Source organism: Lutra lutra, chromosome 11, assembly GCF_902655055.1.
Source record: "Lutra lutra chromosome 11, mLutLut1.2, whole genome shotgun sequence".
NCBI lineage: Eukaryota > Metazoa > Chordata > Mammalia > Carnivora > Mustelidae > Lutra > Lutra lutra.
The window spans coordinates 21354457-21378742 of record NC_062288.1 but is presented as its reverse complement, the minus strand read 5'-3'; the positions used below and the strand labels follow the sequence as shown (position 1 = coordinate 21378742).

The 24286-nt window shown below is 40.9% G+C and overlaps 1 protein-coding gene across 3 annotated transcripts in view; it reads right to left on the bottom strand.

The window, feature by feature from the left end:
• RELN (reelin) overlaps positions 1-24286 on the bottom strand; it is a 518586-nt gene that overhangs the window by 41427 nt on the left and 452873 nt on the right. For all 3 annotated transcript variants that reach the window (XM_047695315.1, XM_047695316.1, XM_047695317.1), the window contains exons 44-49: positions 23225-23483; positions 22117-22366; positions 18408-18576; positions 5143-5283; positions 3729-3906; positions 1474-1667 (exon numbers count right to left, since the gene is read on the bottom strand). In XM_047695315.1, coding sequence (XP_047551271.1) covers positions 1474-1667; positions 3729-3906; positions 5143-5283; positions 18408-18576; positions 22117-22366; positions 23225-23483 — 1191 coding nt within the window. The remainder of the gene's footprint in view (positions 1-1473; positions 1668-3728; positions 3907-5142; positions 5284-18407; positions 18577-22116; positions 22367-23224; positions 23484-24286) is intronic.

The following is a 24286-nucleotide window of genomic DNA, read 5'->3' as shown; positions in this document are numbered from 1 at the left end:
GGTGAACAGTCACCCAGAATAAAGACGGTATGTCCCAGACTCCCTCACATCTAGATGTGTTTCCATGACTAAATTCTGGTTAATGGAATGTGAATGGAAATAGGGGCAACTGGTAGGAAGTGTCCTTGAAGAGAGAGAGCACGCCCCTCCCGCCCATCCTCCCTTCTGCAGGAGGGAATGTGGAGGAGCTGGAGTTGCCCTTTTGGACCATGAGATAGAGGTCATGTGTCGAACGTGGCAAAAGTAATAGGTAGAAGGAACCTGGGTCTCTGATGCTTGTGGAGCCACTGTAGCAATCCTGGGTTACTTTCTTCTGGATTTAATTTATATAAGAGAGAAAACAAAACCCTTCTGTTTAAGTTACTTGGGGTTTTCTGCCATTCACAACAACTTCTTAATGGATACATTGAGGTTTTTTTTTTTTTTTTAAAGATTTTATTTATTTATTTCACAGAGAGAGATCACAAGTAGGCAGAGAGGCAGGCAGAGAGAGAGAGAGGAGGAAGCAGGTTCTCCGCCGAGCAGAGAGCCCGATGCGGGACTGGATCCCAGGACCCTGAGATCATGACCTGAGCCGAAGGCAGTGGCTTAACCCACTGAGCCACCCAGGCGCCCGGATACATTGAGTTTAAATGAAAATTTATAAGATTCTTTCATTGTTTTTACTTTACTTAATTTTTAGTCCATACCTGGTTTGCCATGCACTGAGGGATTATCTATGTTTTGTCTTCCTTTTTGGGTGCTTTTAATTATTGTATGTTTCTTGGTTGGGCTATATTCATTCCTCCTTTCCCCTCTGCTCTGCTCTCTCCTTTCCTCCAAACTTCTTCTTTTTCTCTCTCTTACCTTCTTCTCTCTTCTCCTTCTTCCACTTTAATAAATATGCTATTTTACTTTTTAAGACCCTTTTTAAACTTTTATCATTGGTCACATTGATTGCTTTTAGACCTCTGAGAATATATATATTTTAAATGACTCATACATTGTGTTTATTAAACCCATTGTGAGGGTTTTGAAATAAATACTTAAAAAATAGACTCTGTGCTTCTTAAAGATATTTACATTTTATTCTGTTTATTTCCAAGTCCTCAATTCTCTAAAAAGGAGTGAACACTATATAAATGAATGAATGAATATATTGTTTTCCTATTTCTATTTTCCCAAATGTTATTGAAATTAATGCCATATATTCATTAATTCACATGAGTTTTTGCACTGGGTCTATTCACGACTGGCATTGTGATAACATATTTTATCTTATTCTAGAATTAAAAAATTAATTGTTCGTAAAATAAAAACTCAAACCAGCTGCTCACTCAGCTCAGAAACCTTATCTTTATGGCAGTCTCAGAAGCATCTCTACCAATGGGTATGGTTCTGGGTCGCCCACAGTCCCCATGACGAAAGCTGGCAGACCTCATCAATCCTCTTTGCTTGACATACTCATTATTAAAGATGAAACAGAATACAAACCCAGGTTTACTGTATTGATCATAGAAAATTTCCATCAGCAGTTTCCAGGTAATGCCTCCATTGACGGAATATTCCAGGAGAACACCTTGGTTACGGTTGTTCGGTGTAATCAGGCATCCGTACATGAAGTAAAATTGGATAAACTCGGCATTAGTGAGGTTCAGATCCACGGTGACTAGCAGTCGACTGCAACCCTAAGGGAGAAGAGCAGAATCCAACAAAAACAGTGATAAAGAATCCTAAGTACAGGATAAAGGTTTTCTCTGGCTTCCATCATTTTATATTTCTTTTGTAATACAAGTCCCATGGTATTGTAATACTGGTGTTTCCATCATCTCTCCCTTATCCAAGCTCCCAGCCTGGCCTCTAGCACACGGCAGGTACTCAGCAAATATCTGCTAAACTTTGAAATTTCATTATTAGAACTTACTTACAAAGAATGATGTATTCTAAGGAGATTCTCTTTTTTTTTTTTTTAAATAAGCCAACTGAGAGCTGAAATTAAAGTAACTATTCTGTTTTATTAAACTATTTCTAGTTACTCACAGGCATTTTTAGATTTTTTAAAAGGTAAAAACTATTAATAAAAGAGCATGTTGAGATAACTATTTTAATATGAAATTTTAAAATGACTACATCTAAGGATTTCATACAATTTAATTGTTAATTACAGATAACAGTTGTAATGATTTTTATTTAAACTTTCATAGTTGATTTTAGTGTCATCTGTATTAACTTATTAGTGTAGATAGGCCAATATTTCTTAGTTGAACACATGCAGAAAACTAGGCCTCTTGGAGTTCTGCCTACACTAGGAAGAGTATTGTAAACGTGCATTCTTAGTGTTAAGGATTATAGAAATCTTGTATTGTTACTGTCAGCTAAAACACTGAAAAATAATAGACTTTATTTGACCAAAAGCAAATTCCAAGCTAGGGAATGTTAGGAAAATAAAGACCTGACAATGAATTTGTAATTTTTGAAAACAAAATTGCTTATGAAGGGTATTTAAGTATGATATTGAAGAAATTCTATTTTTTTTTTTTTTTAAAAAGACCCTCTGGCCTCTTTTTTTTTTTAATTTATTTGACAGAGAGAGATCACAAGCAGACGGAGAGGCAGGCAGAGAGAGAGGGAAGCAGGCTTCTTGCTGAGCAGAGAGCCCGATGTGGGACTCGATCCCAGGACCCTGAGATCATGACCTGAGCCGAAGGCAGCGGCTTAACCCACTGAGCCACCCAGGCGCCCAGAAATTCTATTTTTAAACACTTTATCTTCAGCAGCAATTAGAAAGACCATAAAATTTCTCAAAGAAATTTTTTTCTTTTTTTTTTTAAGGTTTTATTTATTTATGAGAAGGAGAGAGAGAGAAGCAGAGGGAAAGGGAGAAGCAGACTCCCCGCTGAGCAGAGAGCTTGACATGGGGCTCAATCCCAGGACCCTGGGATCATGACCTGACCTGAAGGTAGATGCTTAACCGACTGAGCCACCTCGGAGCCCCATCAAAGAAATTTTCTAACATTTTTTGCTGTTGTCATTTGCAAAATAATTTGCTATAAATAAAAATGTCTAGTCATTACTGTTATTCTTTCTTTGATAATTTATAGAAAGAATTAACTGAGGGCACCTGGGTGGCTGAGTGGGTTAAGCCTCTGCCTTCAGCTTGGGTAGTGATGTCAGGATCCTGGGATCGAGCCCCACATCGGCTCTCTGCTCAGCAGGAAGCCTGCTTCCCCCTCTCTGTCTCTGCCTGCCTCTCTGCCTATTTGAGATCTCTCTTTGTCAAACAAATAAATAAAACCTTAAAAAAAAAGGAAGAATTAACTGTTGTTAATAGATTCAGGAAACACTGAAGCTCATTTTCCCAATTCCTGGTTCCTTATATCCCAAATCTGTTGCAAGCTCAAGAGTTTTCAATTAGAGCATCATCTGGATGGAAGACCCTCGCACATTGTGCAAGCACTCTCTCCTAGGATGAAAAGTCACTTAAGTCCTTTTTAATGTGTGCTTACATATGCCTTGTGCCGACACTACCTTGCATAATTAAATGGTCTCAATTGAGTTGCAATGGGAAACATGTTGGAAATAATTAGTATTTTCTGATTTGTGTAACGTTTCAAGTTCACATCAGGGTTGTGCGTTTAGCGTGTCTAATTCTGCATCTTGATTTGCCAATTAAGCTTTAAAAGAGACTCAACTCTTTCGGGGGAACCTCAGCAGATGCAGAAACGAATGACCAGTAGCCAAATGCTCACCCCGCTGAAGTGGAGAGCCATTCCTGAAGCCACAGCGCCACACACGGTACTGAGTTTCCCTCCGTTAACAGTCAACCAGTTCTGGCTGGCTGGAGCCCTGTTGAAGTTGTCTTTGAGTTGGGTTGGAAGGGAAATCTCGGGCTCATCACAGTACAGGCCACCCCACTGCTCGTCACAGCTGGGTATGGAGAAAAGAAAGGAAAAGTCAACATTAAACAAAACCTCCACAACTGTGTTCTCAAACTAGTGAAGACAGCTGCTATTCCTAGTCTGGGATGATGAAACCTTACTTATCTTCACAGAGCTTTCCAGAGTTCATCTGCTTTTCTAAACAGTGCTTTAGGTTAGAAATAATCTGTGAATTAACTGCCTTTAGGCATTCCTAAAATAGTGACTTGGGCTTACAGGGAAAGAAGCAACTTCAGAGGATTTACTAGAGCCCTGTCTCTACATGACACAGCTCTAGCAAGCCGATGAGAAATTGTGGCTGCCAAACTGAACCGGTAGGTCCTAATAACTCAGGAAATTGGTCTTTTTAAAGAGGCTTTGGGTCAATTAGGAATCCAAGATGCTATGTTCCAAAAGGCAGTGGGTACTTTGGGTAGCATCTGCCATCTTTGACCGAAGGACTGACCTTCATGTTCAGTGTGGGAAGAAATGTGAATGTAGGATGGAGGCTCTGGGGTCTCAGAGGTCATTCTGGATATGGGCTAGAATCATTATCCAAAAGAAAGACCCCCCCAGGCATGCGGAGATTAGCAGAGAAGGGGGTATGAATTCTCTATCAGCATCTTCATTCATACTACCCTAACAAACAGCAAAATCTTTGAAAATAAAGCACAAAGGCCTGTGGTACATAAGAGACACACACACACACACACACACACACACACACACACACACACACACTTTATTTAGATCCTTCCAAAGATGCTAAGGCTTGCAAAGTAAAATACCAGGCCTCTCCATCAATAGCAAATTGAGCAGGCATTTAAAACCTTCTTATGCAAACCACAGGGAATACCAATTCAACCACAAGTAATGCGTATCTATTACATACATTCAGGCCTGAGTGAGAAAAATACTTACGACATACTATTTTTGGTCAGAATATACTGAACTCCTGAACCTCTTCCAATATCCTTTTCTGGGGTATCATAGGAACACAGAAGGAAATAAAATACAGTTGATGCTAATTCACCTTTTGCTTGACAAAATAGCTATTGTTCAGTTCCTAATCTCTGAGCAAGAAGGAAGATACCATATCCATAAGCTCTACAGTTACCAGATTTCAAGAAAACCATACAACTGACGGCAGCTTTGGAGTGATTACAGATCCAGGTTCGGAAAAATCTCTCGGCTGGAACGAGAGTCAGGAGCTTCCTACGGAAGGAGGAAAACCCAATGGACTTACACACAGCTTCCTTGGATGCACCTTCCATGGCCACTGCACATATCTATACAGCCGTCTCCGATATAGACGTTATCTATGGCCCATGTCTGCTGCTTGTCAAAAGGGGCTGGTTGATGCCAACGGAAACGAGTGGCTTGGGACCTTTGAAGAACAAGAGAATTATAATGAAGGATGTGGTGGAAAAGAAAATGTGTTCTGGTATATTTGAACAAGTGCACAGATAGCTGCAATGAAAATGTGGGTACGTCTCTAACTCACGTTCTGAGAAAAGCGTTCGTTATTGTAATTGCCTAGGCAAAACTCTAACCACACCAGACCAAACTGAACTGCAATAGCTTGAGAATATATTATCTTCACAGATAATAGTTGTTAAGAATCTTTCCCAGCCTTGTAAAAACAGACGAAAACAGAAACCCACGCTAATCCTAACCAGTAGCCTCAGGGGAACAGCGAGTCCTGAATTTTGGGTGGGCACCATTGTGGAATGACACCAGGGTGGCTGCTAAGTTTTATTTGCAAATTAGGGAAAGATGCCTGTCTCTGAGCCACCCAAGCCGCTCTGCATTTGACTTGGAAAGCTTGACTTCAACTCCTCTGTGCTCCTGAAGACTAGACACTTTTGTACAGTGGGCATACTTGCCCACCTCTGATAGCATTTGTGAGGAATTCTCACAATGAAAGTCTTAGCAAGAGTGTAAATCAGAGGGATCCATGAAACTGTAGATAACTGGATGGAGAAAAAATAGAGAGGGTAATGTGGCCAGACTTATTTTATATTAATTCAAATGTAATATAAATAAAATCAAAACGGAGATACTCCCATTCCAAAAGCAGAAACGTATTTGCTCATTTGCACAGGTTTGGGAAGTGTCTTGTTGAGAAACACAAATAAACTTATGTTTTCAGAGACACTAGATGGCAGTAAGTCCAAAGAGTGCTCAAGGCTCAAAGGATGGTGAACTTTCAGAAGCCCGTAGACAAAATAATTAGAAAAAGCAAAGTTTTATTTTACGGATTCATTTTTGAAGATTTTGTTTTTTAAGTTATCTCCACACCTAACAGGGGGCTAGAAGGCATGACCTGGAGATCAAGAGTCTTATGCTGCACTGACTGAGCCAGTCAGTCACCCCTGTTTCATGGATTATGAGACTGTTAATCACCTGAAGGAGAGATACTTGTTTTGAGCAGGACAAAGACCAAACAACAGCAAGGGTTGTGTATTTTCTAATTGAAAACATACGCAATAAGTTTAGAAACTAGAAAAGAAACAGACCAGAACTACAATCTCCATTCTGAAAATACACAGTTTTGTTTGATATTTGCTTACTGAGCATCTATGCACTGATTTTTCCATAATACTTCTTGCTCCTCAGCTCCCATAGACTACCTAACATCCTCCCCTCACTTCCTGTGGCATTTAACTTCAACCCCAAACTCCTCCTGGGCCCCATCCTCTATCCCTCCTCCCGGCTACTCAGTCTGGAGCACCACTCCTTCTCCCAGTTCCCAGAGCTCACAACACTCTTTCCCATCTTCTGCCTACATTTCCTTCCTCTCTCTGCCTGGTTACCCCTTCTGTGTCCCTCAGGTCTCGGAGGCAGTCTTAGGTCCTCAGAGAAATTTTCTTTTGGGTCCCTTTAAAAATCACATTTATTCCAGAGCAAACCATTCTTTTCCTTTTATAGTATTTATTACAATTGTAGTTATATATTTATTTGCAAAAATATTTCTTAAATGTCTGCCTCCTCCCCAGAAGAGCAAGTTACAAGGGAACAGTGTTAATCCCCTTTTCTCAACATTATACCCTCCCTGCACAGTGCCTAGCACTTAGTAGGTGCTCTATAGGTGCAAGCAGTTAAGGGGCACCTGGGTGGCTCTGTCAGTTGGGCATCTGACTCTTGGTTTTGGTTCAGGTCATGATCTTGGGGTTGTGAAATCCAGTTCCATGTTAGGGCTCTATGCTCAGTGCAGAGTCTGTTTGAAATTCTTTCCCCCTCTTTCTCTCTCCCCCCGTGCTCCTACCACTGCTAGAATGGATGCACTTTCTCTCTCAAATAAATAATTAAAATCTTAAAAAAAAAAATTAACTGAACAGCACAGCACAGCCCCGGAGGAGCCTCTTCCAACTGCTAACTGTGAGAATGGTGGCCCCTTGATACCAACTCCCTGCAACTTTTTTTTTTAAGATTTATTTATTTTAGAGGGAGAACGTGCAGGGCTGAGCAGAGTGGGCAGTGGGGAAAGGGGAGGGCCAGAGGGCGAGGGAGAGGGACAAGCAGACTCTGTTTGATGAAGCTGACTCAGGGCTTGATCTCATGACCCTGAGACCATGACCTGAGTCAAAATCAAGAGTCAGACACGTAACCAACTGAGCCAACCAGGCACTCCTGTTCAGTTACTTCTTAATGATGAAATTCATTAATAGTTATGCCTGTTTACATGCAGCAACATTTTTATAAATAACATAGTAGAATATCATATCTCCATAGCACATGGTTACTTGGATTCTAATAACAAGTCAACACTTATATTCTTTTTCTTTCAGACTATAAATTTCTGAAGGGCAGGAAACATCTCTATCCCTTCAGGGAATACTGTTCTGTATCTCCAGTTCTTTTAAAGGGTAGGCAGGTAATCTTCGTTCCCCTAATGTTTTAGGATACTCCATCAAAGCCTTCATTACTTTTTATTCCAAGTGTTTATTTTTGCATAGTTTCCTCTCTTGGATTATTCTTCTTGTTTATCATTTTATTGTTGGTGACACCTATAGATGGGACTTCATAAATATTTTTTGAAAGAATAGTAAGGTGCAGCAATAAAGATGGTCTGGAATAATCAAATAAGAGATGTCTTCATGGCGGGTGGGCAGGGACTGGGGCTCAGTGCTGGAGGGGGCAGTGATCTGGTGGCTGTCAAAGCGGGAGAACAACTCCCAGCAGTTGAGAGGTGGCGTGAGCTGCCTAGTAGGGGGCGGCTTTCTGAATGTTGGTTGTGTTGAATCACAGTCTGGGCAGCCACTTAACAGAGAGATTGTAGAGAAGATTTAAGAGCCAGACGCATTGTTGGGGTTGATAGCTTTTATGGGGACTTCCAACCATGACATGTTCAGTTTGTACAACTCTGTGGCATTCCACAGAAAAGGAAACAGTGGGAGACCATGTGTAGAATGTACTAAAACCAGAGTTGGCCACTAAGAGTACAGATATTTAGGGACGCTAATCTGTACTCTGGCACTAGTCAGTCCTGTGTCCACAGTGAATAATTTAACATAAGTAATGAGGGGTTTAACTTAGAGGACTTCTAGGGCCCTGTCTCAAATGTGATTTTATATTCTTGGGAACACTGCACTTAGTAATTGTGTACCCATAAAACAGGGATAAATATACTATCCAATATTATTTTATAGGAAAGGGAGACACTTTCACTAAGGGGATGAATTGGAATATAAGTTGAAAAATGAAGGTCTGGAAGTTGAATTTCTAGGACTTCTTAGTCCCAACCTTGTCACAACTTCACTATATAAAGGGGCCAAATCATTTATGTTTATGTGCTGACACTTCCCCATCTGTAAAACTAAGAAAACGCTACTTCCCACCTCACAAGGGTGTTGTGAAAATTAATTAGCTTGTGTTTACCAAGACCTGTGAGTGTCTTGGTGAAGTCCCTTGGCAGGTGTCATCATTTATCCTGAAGCTTTCTTATAATGATGGCCACCACCAGCTGCTGCTTCTTGGAGTTTGGGGAAAGTGGCCCTAGAGCATATTTCTCCTTTTCCATATCCTTGAAATGTCTCCCTTTGCTTCTTTTCTGAATTTACATCATTTCCTCTCCATCAACTGCACATACTAAGTGCTCCATAAGTGTTGTTTAATAATTGAACATCCATTGCTATGAAGTTAAAAAATGTTACCCTCACTAGTACGGCTTCCATCTCTGCTCTCCCAGGGAATTTTTCCCCACATTGCCTTCACACCTTTTAATAGGTTTCTAAACACATTTCTGAGTCTTTGTATCTGCTCTTTTTTCCAGGACTACTCTTTCTACCTATAAAGTCCTCTTGTCATCATCATCATCATCAGGAAAAAAAAAGCCTTATGATAGGAACCATATAGAATTAAAAAAAAAACAACCTTTTCACTCTTCCTTGATTCTTCCTTTACGCTCAGAAATACATAAAATATTTAGGACTAGTAAATATAGCCACTCCTCTTACTCTCAACGAAAAAGCTGAAGCTCACACCCTGTCACAGGGCTGTAAGTCACACTCATGAAACCGAGAGAAGGCAAATCTCCTGGTTTGTTACTACAATGTATTCTCAATGAGTAAACTCAAAACCACCTCAAACTGTACAAAATCATCCTATCCCTACCACGACCTCTAAATCTGAGCAGTTGTTCAGCTACAGAAGGCCGTGTATATTGTTGCTGTGTGTACACCCAAGTCTGTCTGTTCTTTCAGCAAGTTAATGTCCTAGCTGAGCCCTTGGCCCTCTGTGTTTAGTTAGAGGCTCTACAATGCCCCAAGGCAGCCAAGGTCCTGCCTCTGTATTTCCCTTGGCAGCCAAGGTCCTGCCTTTATCCTGAAAAACAATATCCTCCACGAGCCTATTTTTCTGTTAGGCAAAAGTGGGAATACTCCAAGGGAGATCTATAAATGGCTGATAAGTGTGTGTTCAACATCATTAGTCATTAGAGAAATGCAAATCAAGACCAAAATTAGATACAACTTCCTACCCACTAGGTGGCTGTAATAAAAAAAGACAGCAATAACAAGTGTTGGCAAGGATGTGGAGCCTTCATACACTGCCAGTGGAAATGCAAACTGGCGTGGCTGCTGGGGAGAACATGTTTTTGCTTCTCAAAATGTTGAACATGGAGTCACCATATGACCCAGCGATCCCACTGGTAGGTGTACACGGGAGAGGAAGTAGAGATCAGCGCACCTGACAGAGTGGGCCCATGGGTGACACCCATGACATACAGATAAGAGCTAGAGAAAAAGTAGGCTCCAGAGAGGAGGCCTGAAATGTGAATGAATTACTTATGGTGAGGGGCTTTTATTAAAGGGATGGGTCATCTGCCAGGGGATCCCTCCTCTAGGGGAGATCCTCATGAAGAAGACACTGAACTATGAACCAAAGAAGGAGGTTGAATTTTGGGGTGGAAATGAGAGGATGACTCTTAGATACTTCTCTGTACAACTGACTCATTTCACAGGTGGAAGGACTGCCACTAAAGGAGGGGGCCTCGATAGCTTCTTAGTTGGGAACTGGCTCTAGAACTATTATCTCCTGCTGGAGCTGATGTATTACTGAGAACCCTAGTTGTCTTGAATAGCAGGTAAAGGCTGGAAGACCACTGATTTGGCAGCGAGCTGGGAGTTCTTAATTTAGGCATTCCAGACCTTTTGGTAGAAAATTCCTTCGGTGATTATAATTAACACTAGGAATTTGTAGGACACTAAATGACTATAACATTTTGGGATTTTTAGGTAACATTAATCTACCCATGGAAGAATATTTACTTATTTACTGTCAGCTAGTCTTCCCTTCTTCTAAATTTCATACAAAAAGCTGGGGTCTGAATACTGGAATGAGAGGAGAAAGTGTCTGGACCACAGGTTATGACCCCAAACAAATGTGATGAAGGTAAGGTATCCTTTTAAGGTGACCTAGATCCTACACGATACCTCCCTGGAACTCTGGTGGAAAGCACATAACAGCGTTAGCAACAGAAGAATTTAAACAAGTCACCCCACATGGCCTTTCATCCTTCCTTGATAAAGAACAAATGGAGAACTTTGGTATAATCCTGGTTCAGCCACCGACTATATGTCTATGGGGAAAGTAATATAACTTCTCTGTGTCTTAGTCCTCATCTGAAAAGGTTAACACGGAGACCTCAAAGTTAAAGAGAACTTAAGAGACATATCAACCAATTATATTGATTTATATCCGAACTTGAAAAAAATGATAAAATGTTTTATGAGACAAATAGGGACATCTGAATACTGAGTACTAAGTAAATACTGAGTAAGAAAATATTGAATAAGAAACTCACTTATTTTTAGGTGGGATATTGATATTATAATTAAATTTTTTAAAGTCCTCTTTTAGAGCTATATACTAAAATACTTGCAGTTGAAATGATCTGTTTGGGAACTGCTTCAAAATAGGGGTTCCAGAGTGAGTGGTGCTATTGAAGAGACAAGACTGGTCATAAATTAATAACAGTTGAAGCTGGGTGATGATTATATTGAAATATAGTTTGTTATTTTCTTAAATTTTGTAATTTTAATTAAATAAATGTGAGCCAAAAATAACCTGTGGTCCCTTGAAACGCAAGAGTAAAATTTTGATTTGATTATAAAGAAAGGAAAATGGTTATCCTTGTTTTAGTAAAATAAGGAATTATTATTTTTGCTGATAATTATAATTAGTAATGATAATTTAAAAAACTACAGTGTTCTGAGTAGGCCTACTGGGAGCATCAAATACACTGGACTATCCTTCAAATAAAAGGAATTTCCTATAATTTTTAAAATGCCTTCTCAATGGAGAATGACTTATATTTAATTATTAAAGCAATCTTAAGAATCCATACATAGCAATATGTACAAAGCCCAGACAAACCTCAAATTTTCCTAACAAAACTTTGGCAACAAGGTTGACAACTGAGAAAGCTTAGCTGGAATGCAGAATTTCTGTAAGTAGTTTTATTCTCCATTGTAGTGGAAATGGAAATAGGTTTTATTTATCTTCACATAATGTGAAAGTATTAATATATTCAGTATGTGAAAGTCCATAGTACCATGGTTTATACCAGACAAAATTATTTTATGTTCTGTTGTCCTGAAAGCCCAACACGAATTTGGTAAAGTAATAGCAATAGTATTCAAAATATCAAAATGATGCATGAGAAAATGGATATGGAAGAGAAGTCCACAGCTTCCTTGACTTGACTGAAAAATTTTAACAACATGTTCAGTAATATGAATGCTTTCAAAAAGTCTTTTAAAAAGACAACTGGAAAATTGGAAGTAACAATGGAGATAAATAGTACTGAGGCAAGTTTTAAGAATCTCTCCTTTAAAAAATGAACTTGTAATTCCTTGGAATATTTCTCCATGACAAACCCAATAAATACTATATGTAGTCATTTGGTTTTCTTAGCACAAGATCCTTTCTTTGCCTACAGTTGGGATTATCACGGAAGAATATCCTCCCTCCCTAAATCTGTTTACCTAAAAAGAGGTCAACCCAACCCTATTCCATTATCCCAAACCTTCCACAGGCTTTTTGCTGTTTCTGGTGCTTAACACTTCTGTAAACTGCAAACGTTAAGCAGTGTCCATGCTGTGGCTAAAACCATCTGGCTTCCAAAGTGTTGTAGTTAATCTTTAAAGACAGTGGTATCAGCCAGGCCATTAGGGCCGGTAGGAGGGAATGGATCATCTTCAAACTGTGACTTAAAATAGCCAAATCACACCTGAGCCTTCCAGTGGCAGCACCTCCCTCCCCACCACCTTTCTCAGTGGATTTGAGTTACCTGTCCTTCCAATGACCCACCCTGGTTCTCAGGTGACATTTCAAGAACCCATGCTACTTGAGCCACCTGTTAATTTTAGATCTGGGATTAGTGAGTAGGAGGAGGCACATTCAGATTATGGGCTGTGAAATTGATTTTAGCATCTTTGCATTTTTTTCAGCATCTCTCAAGATATCCTGCCTTCTCCCCTCCTATTTCTTCCAGGACCATATCTCCTAGGTAAGCAATAAAAATGTAGGACTAATATAGTGGTTAAGCCCATGGGCTCTGGGACCAGACAAGCTGTATTTATTTTCAGTATCTTTTGAAGGTCAGTGTCTATCTCCTTGCTGAAAAATCAAGCAAATTTATTGTGAAACTTTTTTCTTCTTTAGTCCCAGCAGCATACATCACAGGTGGTGACTTCTTCCTCCGTGATACTCTATTCTCGCTTGCTTACGGATGCCGTGCTCTTGTGATTCTTCCTCTGCCTCCCTAACTGTATCCTCACGGTCACTTCAATAACCATTTCCACTCTTTCTGCTATTAAATTTACAGATCCTTTCTTTTCTTTTTAAATGCTCTCCCGTGGACGGCTGACAGTTTTATGGCACTGCCTATCACCTCTGTGCTCGTGCCTCCAAAGCTGATCACCTTTCCCTGGGCTCCGACCTTCCCATCTCTGTCAGATGGATGTCTTTATTTGTATTTCCAGACATCACAATGAATTCAGATTCATTTGGTTAAGTTTGTCACACTGTCCCTCCTGGAGCCAACTGCAGCTTTCTCCCCACTCTCTCGGGCTTCAAACTCTGGAGTTGTCTCTTGATGTGTGCAGTGGAGAAGCAGCCAGTGAGTTTTATCAGTTCTTTCCTTGAAATGTCCTGGAATATCCATCTCATCCCCTTCTTGTTGGCTGTAGTCCAGACCCTTGTTACTTCATGTAAGTCATGATCACAACACCTTTGCCACCTTCTCTTAAGTAAGAGAATTGTTTTCCTTGGAGGAACATTCTCCATTTCAAAACCCACCACAGTTCATTCATTATTCCATCAAGTCTAAACTCCTCTGCTTTGCTTCAGTGCTTGTAAGTTCAGCCAACTCCACGAACAAACAACTTGCCACAGCTTCCAGGTATGAGCCCTCTGCCTTCATCAGCAACTCCTGGGCGGTTGCCAGGCCCTTATGTCCTGTTCACATTGTTTCCCTAATTTAGAATGTTCTTCTCCTTACCCTTACTCCTAATTCCTAGCCATCCCTTGAGGCCAGCGCCCATCTTTTCCACAACCCCCCCTGTAACTCTGGCATTCAACACTGTTGCCCATCTCTCAGTATCTATGTCATTCCTAGCCCATTCCTCATTGAAGGTCTCAATTACATACAGCACATTTTATTTTTAAGTTGTTAATTTTTCCCCAATCAGATGGTAACCTGCTCCAGGGCAGGAACTTAAGACAGTGTCTGACCATTACCATTGACCCCTCCTGTTAAGCAAGCTTAGAGAGACTTCTTAGTCTGACTGAAGATAAAGTCTGATAATCCCAAGTGTGATCATGTTGTCAATGTATAAATGTATAAAAGATGATCTAAATAATATAAATGTTCACAATGTCCCAAGCTCGTCCTTGCACATTTATTCGAGTTTATATGGCAAAAAGTCTCTTCACTTTTCACATGAGGACCCTGCAGCTTTGGGACATGGAATGACTTGCTTAAAAGCTCACAGGGCTGAAAAGCTGGAATCTCCACTAAACCACAATGCTTTCCATTCATTTTTTAAATTTCCAGTAAGATCTAACTGAACCAGTATATATGGGAATGATAGAGACGAGGATTCTAGCCCTCTCAGCTTATTTAGGTAGAAACGTCCGGAGCAGAGTGTGATGTGTCTTGTGTTCAGTCTCAGTGCTCCCTGCCCAGTGAAATGCATGAGCAACCATTCAGTTCAACTCAGAAACCAGAGTTGTCTTCAACATTGGCCCTGGCCTCACCTTCTTATGTCCACTTCACCAAACTCAATTTTGCTTCAATTTCTCTTGAATTTCTCTACTTCCCTTCATGTCTCTAGCACCTTAGTCCAAGCTACCAGCGCTCACTGCCTCTTCAAGAGTCTCCTTCCAGGAACTCTTATCCTCCCCAATTTGTCTTCCAATTAGAATAAGCTTTTCTGGTGCAAATCTGAGCAGCAACAGTGTCCCCCTATTCCCAAGCACTTTAGTAGGTTTTTTTTTTTTTTTAATTTGACAGAGAGATCACAAGCAGGCAGAGAGGCAGGCAGAGAGAGAGGAGGAAGCAGGCTCCCCGAGAGAGCAGAGAGCCCGATGCGGGGCTCGATCCCAGGACTCCGAGATCATGACCTGAGCCGAAGGCAGCGGCCTAACCCACTGAGCCACCCAGGCGCCCCACTTTAGTAGGTTTTTAAGCACCTATATGACATATCCCCAAATTGTTTAAAAATTTTTTTTCAAGATTTTATTTATTTGAGAGAGAGCACAGAGGGAGAGGAAGAGAGCACAGAGAGAGAGAGAGAGAGAGAGAGAGAGAGAGAAGCAGATGCCTCATTGAGCAGAGAGAGCAGAATAGGCAGAGAGCACGATGATGTGGGGCTCGATCCCAGGACCCTGAGATCAAGACCTGAGCTGAAGGCAGAAACTTAACTGACTGAGCCACCCAGGCATCCTGGACATACCCCCAAATCTTCAGTATGATGTACAATACTCTTCATGGTCTGACTCCATCTCACTCCACTTTCTCTCTAGGTTCGATCCATTCTTTCAGTATCTCAGATATGCCTGCTACCTCCTACCATAGGCTGTCTTCCTTGTGTGAAACACTGCTCTTTTTTTTTTTTTTTAAGATTTATTTATTTATTTATTTGACAGAGAGAGATCACAAGTAGATGGAGAGGCAGGCAGAGAGAGAGAGGGAAGCAGGATCTCTGCCGAGCAGAGAACCCGATGTGGGACTCAATCCCAGGACCCTGAGATCATGACCTGAGCTGAAGGCAGCGGCTTAACCCACTGAGCCACCCAGGCGCCCTGGAACACTGCTCTTACTTCAATTATGCTTTCCTCCAAAGGGTGTCCTTGACTTTGCTGATCAAGGCAAATCTCCCTAGCACACATAATCTCTCAGCATCATGCAACTGTCCCCCATCACCTACCGCAGTTGAATTTTTTATTTACTTCTGCAATTACTGGTGATTTCTGGTTCATGTCTCTCTCTCCCACTTCATGTAAAGTTTGTTGAGGCAGGGATAAGTTCAGCCCCTTGTACAGACCTAGCATATAAATGTTCCAAAAATATTCATTTAATGGATGACTAAATGAAGGAAGAATCTCTATTGTTGACTACTGGCCATTTTAGACTGGGTAAGGGTTTGATGTCAGTTTGTGGATAACCAACAAACATCTACAACTACATCATGCATGGTGCAAGAGTCTCAGTTGACTCTTACTACCGCTCTGCCAACAATACTGGGATCCCAGCCTTGTCATTCTACCATAACTGAGTGAGTGGACAGATGTACCATCGGCACATTGTCACGGTCACTCCTCACCCACTACTTAACACAAAGTTTCAAGTCTTCAGCCTCGTTTTTGTTTACAGCAAAGAGCTACAAACTGAAATTCTCAATTCTGTCCTAGTGGACCATGCAAGCACAGATGTCTCAATACTTTGCAGATGTTGAGGCTGTAAGTTCAGCTCAAAACACAGAAATGCCATATTGAAAAAGTAATAGGATACTAAGAGCACGTATAGTTGAGATACACTAACTTGTGTTTGAGACAAAGTGCTACGAGCCTCGCACATTGTTCTAATGATCTCTGGCATATGGCAGAGCACAGTAAGAGGTGGGTCTGGCTTGGGCTCTATGCATGTGCATTTCTTTCAGAATTATCCAGAGGGCCTTACTGTAAGGCAGTAAGGCCATTGTACAACAAGGGCTTTGAGGGTAGCACGATAAACAAACTGCATATTTTCAATATGATAACAAGAAGAAATGGATGCTCACCAGATTTTTCAAATGTCACTCGAAAGGGTCAAAATTCTTATGGGTATATGCAAAAGACAATTAAAAGACAGATTAAAAGATGAGGAATAATTACCTTTCTTGAGTAGAAGACTCAAGGGTATAATGACTAGCTGGAATAAATCTTAGAATGTCATTTATTTGCAAAATGCTACCAAGTAGCTGGGTAATAATCCACAGAATTCATAAAGCCTTAGAAGACTACTGCCTTAATAGAGTTTTTTTTTCTATTTTACTTATTAAGATCGCCTTAATAATTCATGCATGGCAATACCTTTAACGAGCAACAAAATCTCACGTATCTCATTTAAACTTGGCAACTCTACTGACAGCTAATATAGTCTTGTACCTCTGAGCCAGCAATTGTAGAGGAGCCCTTGGCTGTTAGTAACCACAACCAGTCCATTTATGATAATCCCAAGAAAAGTTATGTCCTAGATGAATAGTTGAATTTTATGATCATTTGCTAGGGAGATTTATTCATTCTTCATTCGTGGGGAGCCCAAACTGTACCTTCTATTCCACAGAAGCTTTGCTTCTCTCTTAATGGCAACAAATGAATACCATTTTGCTTTTTTTTTTTTTTTTGGAGGGAATGGGAATTCCTATCAAGATTTTAAAGCTTCCCTATGATTAGTACCTACTTAGTGAAAAGAGAGTGTCGTTAGCCGTATCCCTTAGGCAAGGTGAAGTCTCTGTTTGATTCAAATAAAGCATTTACCAGGCAGTTTTATGAAGACACCATCATTTCTTAGAGGCACCATGCATGATGTAGTCATCATTGTTTTCCATAGAAAAAGAATGCTCCAGGCAATAATTCTCAAGATACTCTTAAAAATACAATTTCAAAAGCAGACAATAATTCTAATATACATTTATTTGCTCTATCTATTTGATTTGACACTACTCACTATTGTCTCTACAGTAGTCAGACTGAACAGAAAGTAGACTCCATTTAAGTCTATTCTGTATTCAATGTGACTCTTTTAAATTTAAGTGAATCAAGTTGGCAGTTCTCACTGATTCAGCCACTATTTTCTTGGATATGCTATTTTTTCAAAATATGTTAAGTAAAAGTCAGTATAGACCTGGCTTTTGGGAAATCACAGAACAATGTCACCACAAAAACTCGTTTCTACTTTGCTTTTTTATTTTTATTTTTTTAAGAAAATAAACTTTAAAATTATTTACTTATTTAAGTAATCTCTACACCTAATGTGTGACTCAAGCTCATGTCCCTGAGATCAAGAGTTGCATGTTCTTCTAGCCAAGCTGGGTAGGCACCCTGTTTTTTAAATTTCTCTTTCTTTCTTTCCTTTTTCTTTTCCCCCCTTTTTTTCTCACCATAGCACATTCCCTCCCCAGCTGAGCTCAATGCCCAATGTGGGGCTTGAACTCATGACCCCAAGATCTAGAGTGACATGTTCCACTGATTGAGCCAGCCAGGCACCCCCTATTTTGCTTATTTTTTTAGAAAGTAAACTCTGTGCCTAATGTGGGGCTCAAACTCACAACTCTGAGATCAAGAGTCACATGCTCTACAGACTTGAGGCAGCCAGGTGCCCCTGTTTTGGTTAGTAATTCATGCCTGGCAATACTATCAACAAGTAACAAATTGCATGTATATCATTCAGACTCGTTGTTTTAAAATCCAGCATGTCAAATAATACCAAATGGGGTTCACTACATGCAGAAGCACCCATACCTGGTATAAGGAGGAAGAGGTAGAGTGATTCTGGTCCATTTGTTGAACGTGTCTGACACCAGGATCCGCTGCAGGTGATAGCGGCTGCACTCAACACTGGTAGGTAGACAGTCTCTTACCAATGGGTGCCATGATAATCCAAGATCTACTGAGTATTCCAATTCAATAGCTGGAACAGAAAATGTTATTCTACATAGAAATACATGTACGTAGACCCAGGAACCATAATTACTTATGTTTTCTTATGTTTTAATTCAAATGTCAATTTGATTTTCCTCCGTATTTATGTTTCCTATTTTGAAATATTTCCTGGTTTTATTTTTCCTTCTGTATAATGCTAGTTATTAATTTTTACTTTCCAGATTAAAATCATTTTTCTTTTAAGGGGCTAGGATCAAGTGAAACATAAAATAAAAATTCCTGAATCACTCTGTATACTGAGAAACTTTCAGAACAATCATAACAAAACCGTTGTTCATATGTAGGTAAGCAATAGTAATGGTAGTTATATATATACTTACTGTGTGTGTGTATATATATATAGTATATATTTATATTGTATATAAATAGTTATGGTATATTATGAAATTATAAAATTATATGTATATATACTATAACAACTATGTCTATTTCATGGTTAACTTGCAAGTACAAATATAGTAACCATACTTTTTAATGATTACTTTTACATAGCTTAAAAAAATTGATCAACTTTCTCAAAATTTGACCATTCCACAGGGATCCTGACTAAAAATGCCAATTTTGCTCCTGCTATAGGTAAAACTTCTTAGAAACAGCAAAATCCCTCGTGCTCACATATCCTGCTGTATGGTGTGAGGGAAGAAGGTACTGGGGAATCAGAGAGGTATAAGGAGGTAGCCAAGCATGCAGTCAGGCTGTGGGTCTAGGAAAAGCAGTTTCTTTCTGTTTTGTCTGAAAAATCCAACCTAGAACCTACGTTTTGTATTCCTCTTGATTTCCTGCTTCAGTCTCTATCAAAACTGCTAGAGCCCCTACTTCTGTCTTGAAATTGCTTCCTCTAAGGTCATGATTCTCAAACTTGGCTGCACACTGAAATCACCTGGGTACCTTTAGAAAGCACGAATGCCAGGATCCCCGCCCCAGGGACTGTGATTTCACTCTCCTGGGGCACAGCCAAGGTGTCGGGAGCCATGCAGATTCCCAGGTGATTCTCACGCACAGCCGGCGTGGGACCCCTCACTGCAGCACGGTCCCTAGCAACCCTTCCTAGTGAAATACAGTGGTCCAGCTCAGTCTTCATTGTTCTTGTCCTTCCTACAGTGATGGACATTATTGATTATTCCTTGATTCTTGAAACTTTCTTTTCTTTTGGAGGACATTATTCTGGATCTCCTGTCTTACTTTCCCTCTGACTCCCGTACTAACGAGCCCAGTTATGGGCATTCTTCCAAACTCCATTTCTGGCCTTCTATTCTCTGTGTATACTCCTCGGGCTTTAACTATTATCCCTGTGCCCAGAACTGCCAATTTTATGTCTCTAATTAATTTCCTTCACTCAATAAATGTTTACTCAGCCTGGCATCGCATCGGATGTTGGCATATTGTAATGCACAGTTTAGACAAAGTTCCTGCTTTCTATATTGTAAATCCTCTTCAGTCAAGGGCACCCCCACTTAAAGCTACTTGCACCCAAACTAAAGAAAAACTCACCATTTACCCCCATAAATAAACATCTCTTCTTAACTATCCAAGTCATTCAATGGCCATACCTTTGGCACTGGTTTTTCGGGTTCAAAATTCAGAAATTATTTTAGAAATTTACTCTTCTCTCTCCTTTACTCTCTATATTCAAACTGGCACCTGGTTTTGAGACTGTTCTGCTTCTTTCCTCTGTGCTTGCATTGTCTCATATCAATTTTATCCATTCCAGTTTTCTTCCTGCCACATAGTGAGGACCGTATCACCTCCTACAGAGGTGACCACTGAGGTTCTTTATTGGGATTCTTCTCTTAGCTCCTGGGCTAATCTCCCTAAAACAGACCATGTCACTCGCCTGCCCTTGTGGCCTTTTATTCATGTCCTTGTCAAGCACAGATTCTTGTATGTGCCTTTCAAGGCTCTTCTTCCTTAGCTGCCAACTCTGCTTGTCTATTTTTCCTCTTTGATTGTATCATTCAGTTCAACCTTTCTCAAGAGGATGCACCAGCCTGCAGTAGAAAATACAGAGGACTGGACTTATGAGGGCAGAGCGCCAGTCCTGGTGCTGCTGCACGCCTACTGGGTCATAACTTAACTCCCTGAGTTCTCATTGCCTTCCCAAGCTACAGAGGAAAAAGGTATCTAAGATCCTAACGTCCTTTTCTATTTTCAAAAGCGGCACTCTTCTCTCCTCCACTAGATGCAAATATTGCCTGTTCAGGCTGGTCTGCTCATGGTTTTCCCTATGGACGAGGAGGACCCCATCTCTGCTTCTTTGCTTATGCTGCAAGCTTGGGATGTCCTTTCTTCTCCATCCACCCTACAAATCCATTCCAATAATCAATGCCCACTTGAGACTAAGCTTCTTTGTGAAATCTTCCCCACATCCTTGTATTAGCCATCCATTGGTCATCTCACTCTCCTTTGAGCTTTCAGTACATTCTGCTGCAGTACCAATGCATACAGCACTTGACTTCATCATCTACCGGACTCTAACTTTCTGACATACCCCTCAGCTATACCTGTTGAAGACAGATGTGTACCTTATCCTTATTAAGTTCCACCCCGTTGATGAATTTAGTGTTGACTGACTGAATCTGAGGTGGAAAGAGCACTTCTGGGATTCCCCCTAAGATATGTCCCTTAAGTCCAAACTAAGGAAAATATGAAAAATGTGGATTTTGCAAGACCTTGGAAGTAACCAAATTTGTCAGATGTTGGCCCTCTGGAATCTAAAACAGAAAATAGTCCTTGTGGACATTCTATTCTGGCTCTCTTGGAGGAAGAATGATACTTCCAGGAAGAAGTCTGGATCTCCTGGAGGTAAAAGACCAGAAGACCCCCAGAATCTGGACAGGTTTGCAAGTTACAGTGAAGGGCCCAAGTATGTAGTGATGTAAGTCTTTATACCTCCTAAGATAGGTGTGTCTATGTGTTTGTGCACACGTGTGTGTGTGTGTGCACCCACGTGCAAGGTATATGTGAGTGTGAATGAGTGCATGTGCACAATTCAGAGGATGCACACTGGCCACAATGAAGGTGGCCTAGAATATGCTATGACCCAGAATGGCAAAAAGTGTAAAGCAAAATGGGGACAGCAAAATTTCATGATTCCTGGGGTGATGGAAAGAAGACAGTAGCTGAACTAATCTAAAGCCCTATGAATTAAAACACATGTATACACCGATTCATGTGTAAATCCTATTGCTGATGCTGGCATTCTCTATGTGACGAGAGTCCCTAATTCTGCAAGTCTGATGGTAAAAAAACAATCCGGATTTTCCAAAAGAGATAAATGAGACATTATTCTTTATATGTAAAAAAGTCTTCAAATACATACACTTAAAAAAAAGCTCACATTCTGATGCTTTAAAAAAGAGACTTCTAAAACTTGACGTATATACACCATATCCAAGAACGCGATTATGGTTGGACTGATGTGCACTTCTGTCTTGCTTATAGACTTGTCAGAGGGGCGATGGATGACCGTTTACACATCTGTCCCTCTCCCTGGAGATGGAATATTTACCGTAACAAGAGTCGGTGACTGAGCAGGAGGCGGCAAAGTCGATCTGTAGGAAAGAATCCTCATTCACGGCAATGTCTGTGGTGACCACGTAGCGGGTGCTGGCCTTTTCGATGAAGACCAGGGCGTCACCGGTAGAGCCACACACAGGCATCTTGGTGCCTCCTGGGTGCAGCAGCCATTTCCTACTATCCAGAGTCGTGAAATCATCCTCTAAGACTGTATTGCCAGAAATATTTCCTCCGATAAGAATCTGAAATGCATTTTTTTTAAGAAAACAACATTTCAATATGGTTTTGAGATACGAGAGAGTTTGGTGTTCTTGTATTTACCCGTTGGACTGCTCAACACTGGCGTCACACGGCGAGCCTCCTGTTGGGGGTCTTTCAGAATGCTTTTGTTTATGTGGCCTGCCTGCCCATCTGGCAAGAAGCAGCAGAAAACAAATCGAGGTATTGACAAAACCATTCACAGCCATCGTGGGCCAAACTGTGCCTTTGGAAACTACACGCGCCCAAGCTGGGAAAGCAAAATTTGGCTTATGTGTGATTATGTTCCATGCGAAATTTCTATTTAAGGACAGTTGTATCCTAAGGCATTTCAGTTCCAGGTCTTTGCCTGGATTCTACCATTTGTTAACAGGTTCTTTTGAGTTCTCTTTCATACGCGGTTTATCATGTATGAAGATCCTTTAGAACTCTCCATAAGGATGTTAGGAAGATTTATTTATTTCTTCTTCAAAGGCTAGGAAAGAGGATTTGGAAATGACTGCATGTGGTACCACGGCTAATTTGCACATTTTCCCTTTCAGAGAATTATAACCTCATATCATGCTTGATAAAGTCCCTCTACCCATATGGCAGATTTCTCTATGCGCAGGACCTGGGCCTTCTGTTGTGCTGTTTGTTTTTATAAGCTCAGCCGACTGAAGGAAAAGAGAATGAAAGGAAGCTAAATGGGATATCTAATCTAGCTGTGTGGCTGTGGGCAAGTCCTTCAATGGTGGTTCTTGGGCTCCCTCTGCTGAGTGAGGGGGCTGGACCGAATGCGATCTAGGTCGCACATGGCTCGAGTGCCAACAATTAGAATAGTTAATCTTGAATGGACTGACCTGGTCGATAACCCAGGGACTGTAGAAGTGCCCGTTTTCAGACGGCTGCCACCAGCGGAGGCGAGTAGAAGCAGAGCGGGCTTTCAGGGGTATCTCCAGGGCGATGTACCTGCCCACGTTGCTGGAGTTGCTGAAAAGGAACTCCTGAAGGAGACTCCATGACAGGCCGCCATTGAGCGAATACTGAAGCAGCACAGGTTGGCTCCTGGGATCAGGGACACCTTTACCACATCCCAGTCTCATGAAGAACTGCACGAATCTGACACGAGGAAGATTGACTGTAGACTTTTTTTTTTTTTTTTTTACAAACTTCAGTGACAAATTCACGCTATTTACAAAAGACAAGCCTACAGGATCATGGCGGGTTGGGGGGTGGGCAGAGGAGTGCATGGCTTTAATGAATATGATGATTTAATCAATGTCCCAAGCAATCATTTCAAAGTCCAATTTTCCTTTTTAACATGAGGGAGTTAATAAAATGTGAAGTCTGGAAAAAGGCAACTCTGGGGGCGCCTGGGTGGCTCAGTGGTTTAAGCCTCTGCCTTTGGCTCAGGTCATGATCTCAGGGTCCTGGGATCAAGTCCCACATCGGGCTCTCTGCTCAGCAGGGAGCTTGCCTCCTCCTCCTGTCTCTCTCTGCCTGCCTCTCTGCCTACTTGTGATCTGTCTGTCAAATAAAAAAAAAAAAAGGCAACTCTGTACCCATTTTCATATTTTGGCCCCCTCCACACATATGAGTCTGAGGGAACTGAGCATTCATCGTCCCCTCTGGTTATCCTGTAAGAAGGGAGGGCTCCAAGACTCTCCAAGTGTGGGGCTGTGTATTGTTATTTATTTAAGATGAATCTGTCCTTAGTCTCTGAAACTGGAAGAATGTTATGACTGTAGTTTATGCCATTAATTGGCAAAACCATCCACCTTCTGGTTTTACCAGCCGAATTTTTTGTATCTCCCATTACTGCCTGGGGGAGACACATTTAAATGCAGTGGTTGTAGTGCCTTTTTGTGAAAGGCCTGGCATCTCTTGGAAGAGGTGTGTCAAACTGGGCCTCTTTGCCAACT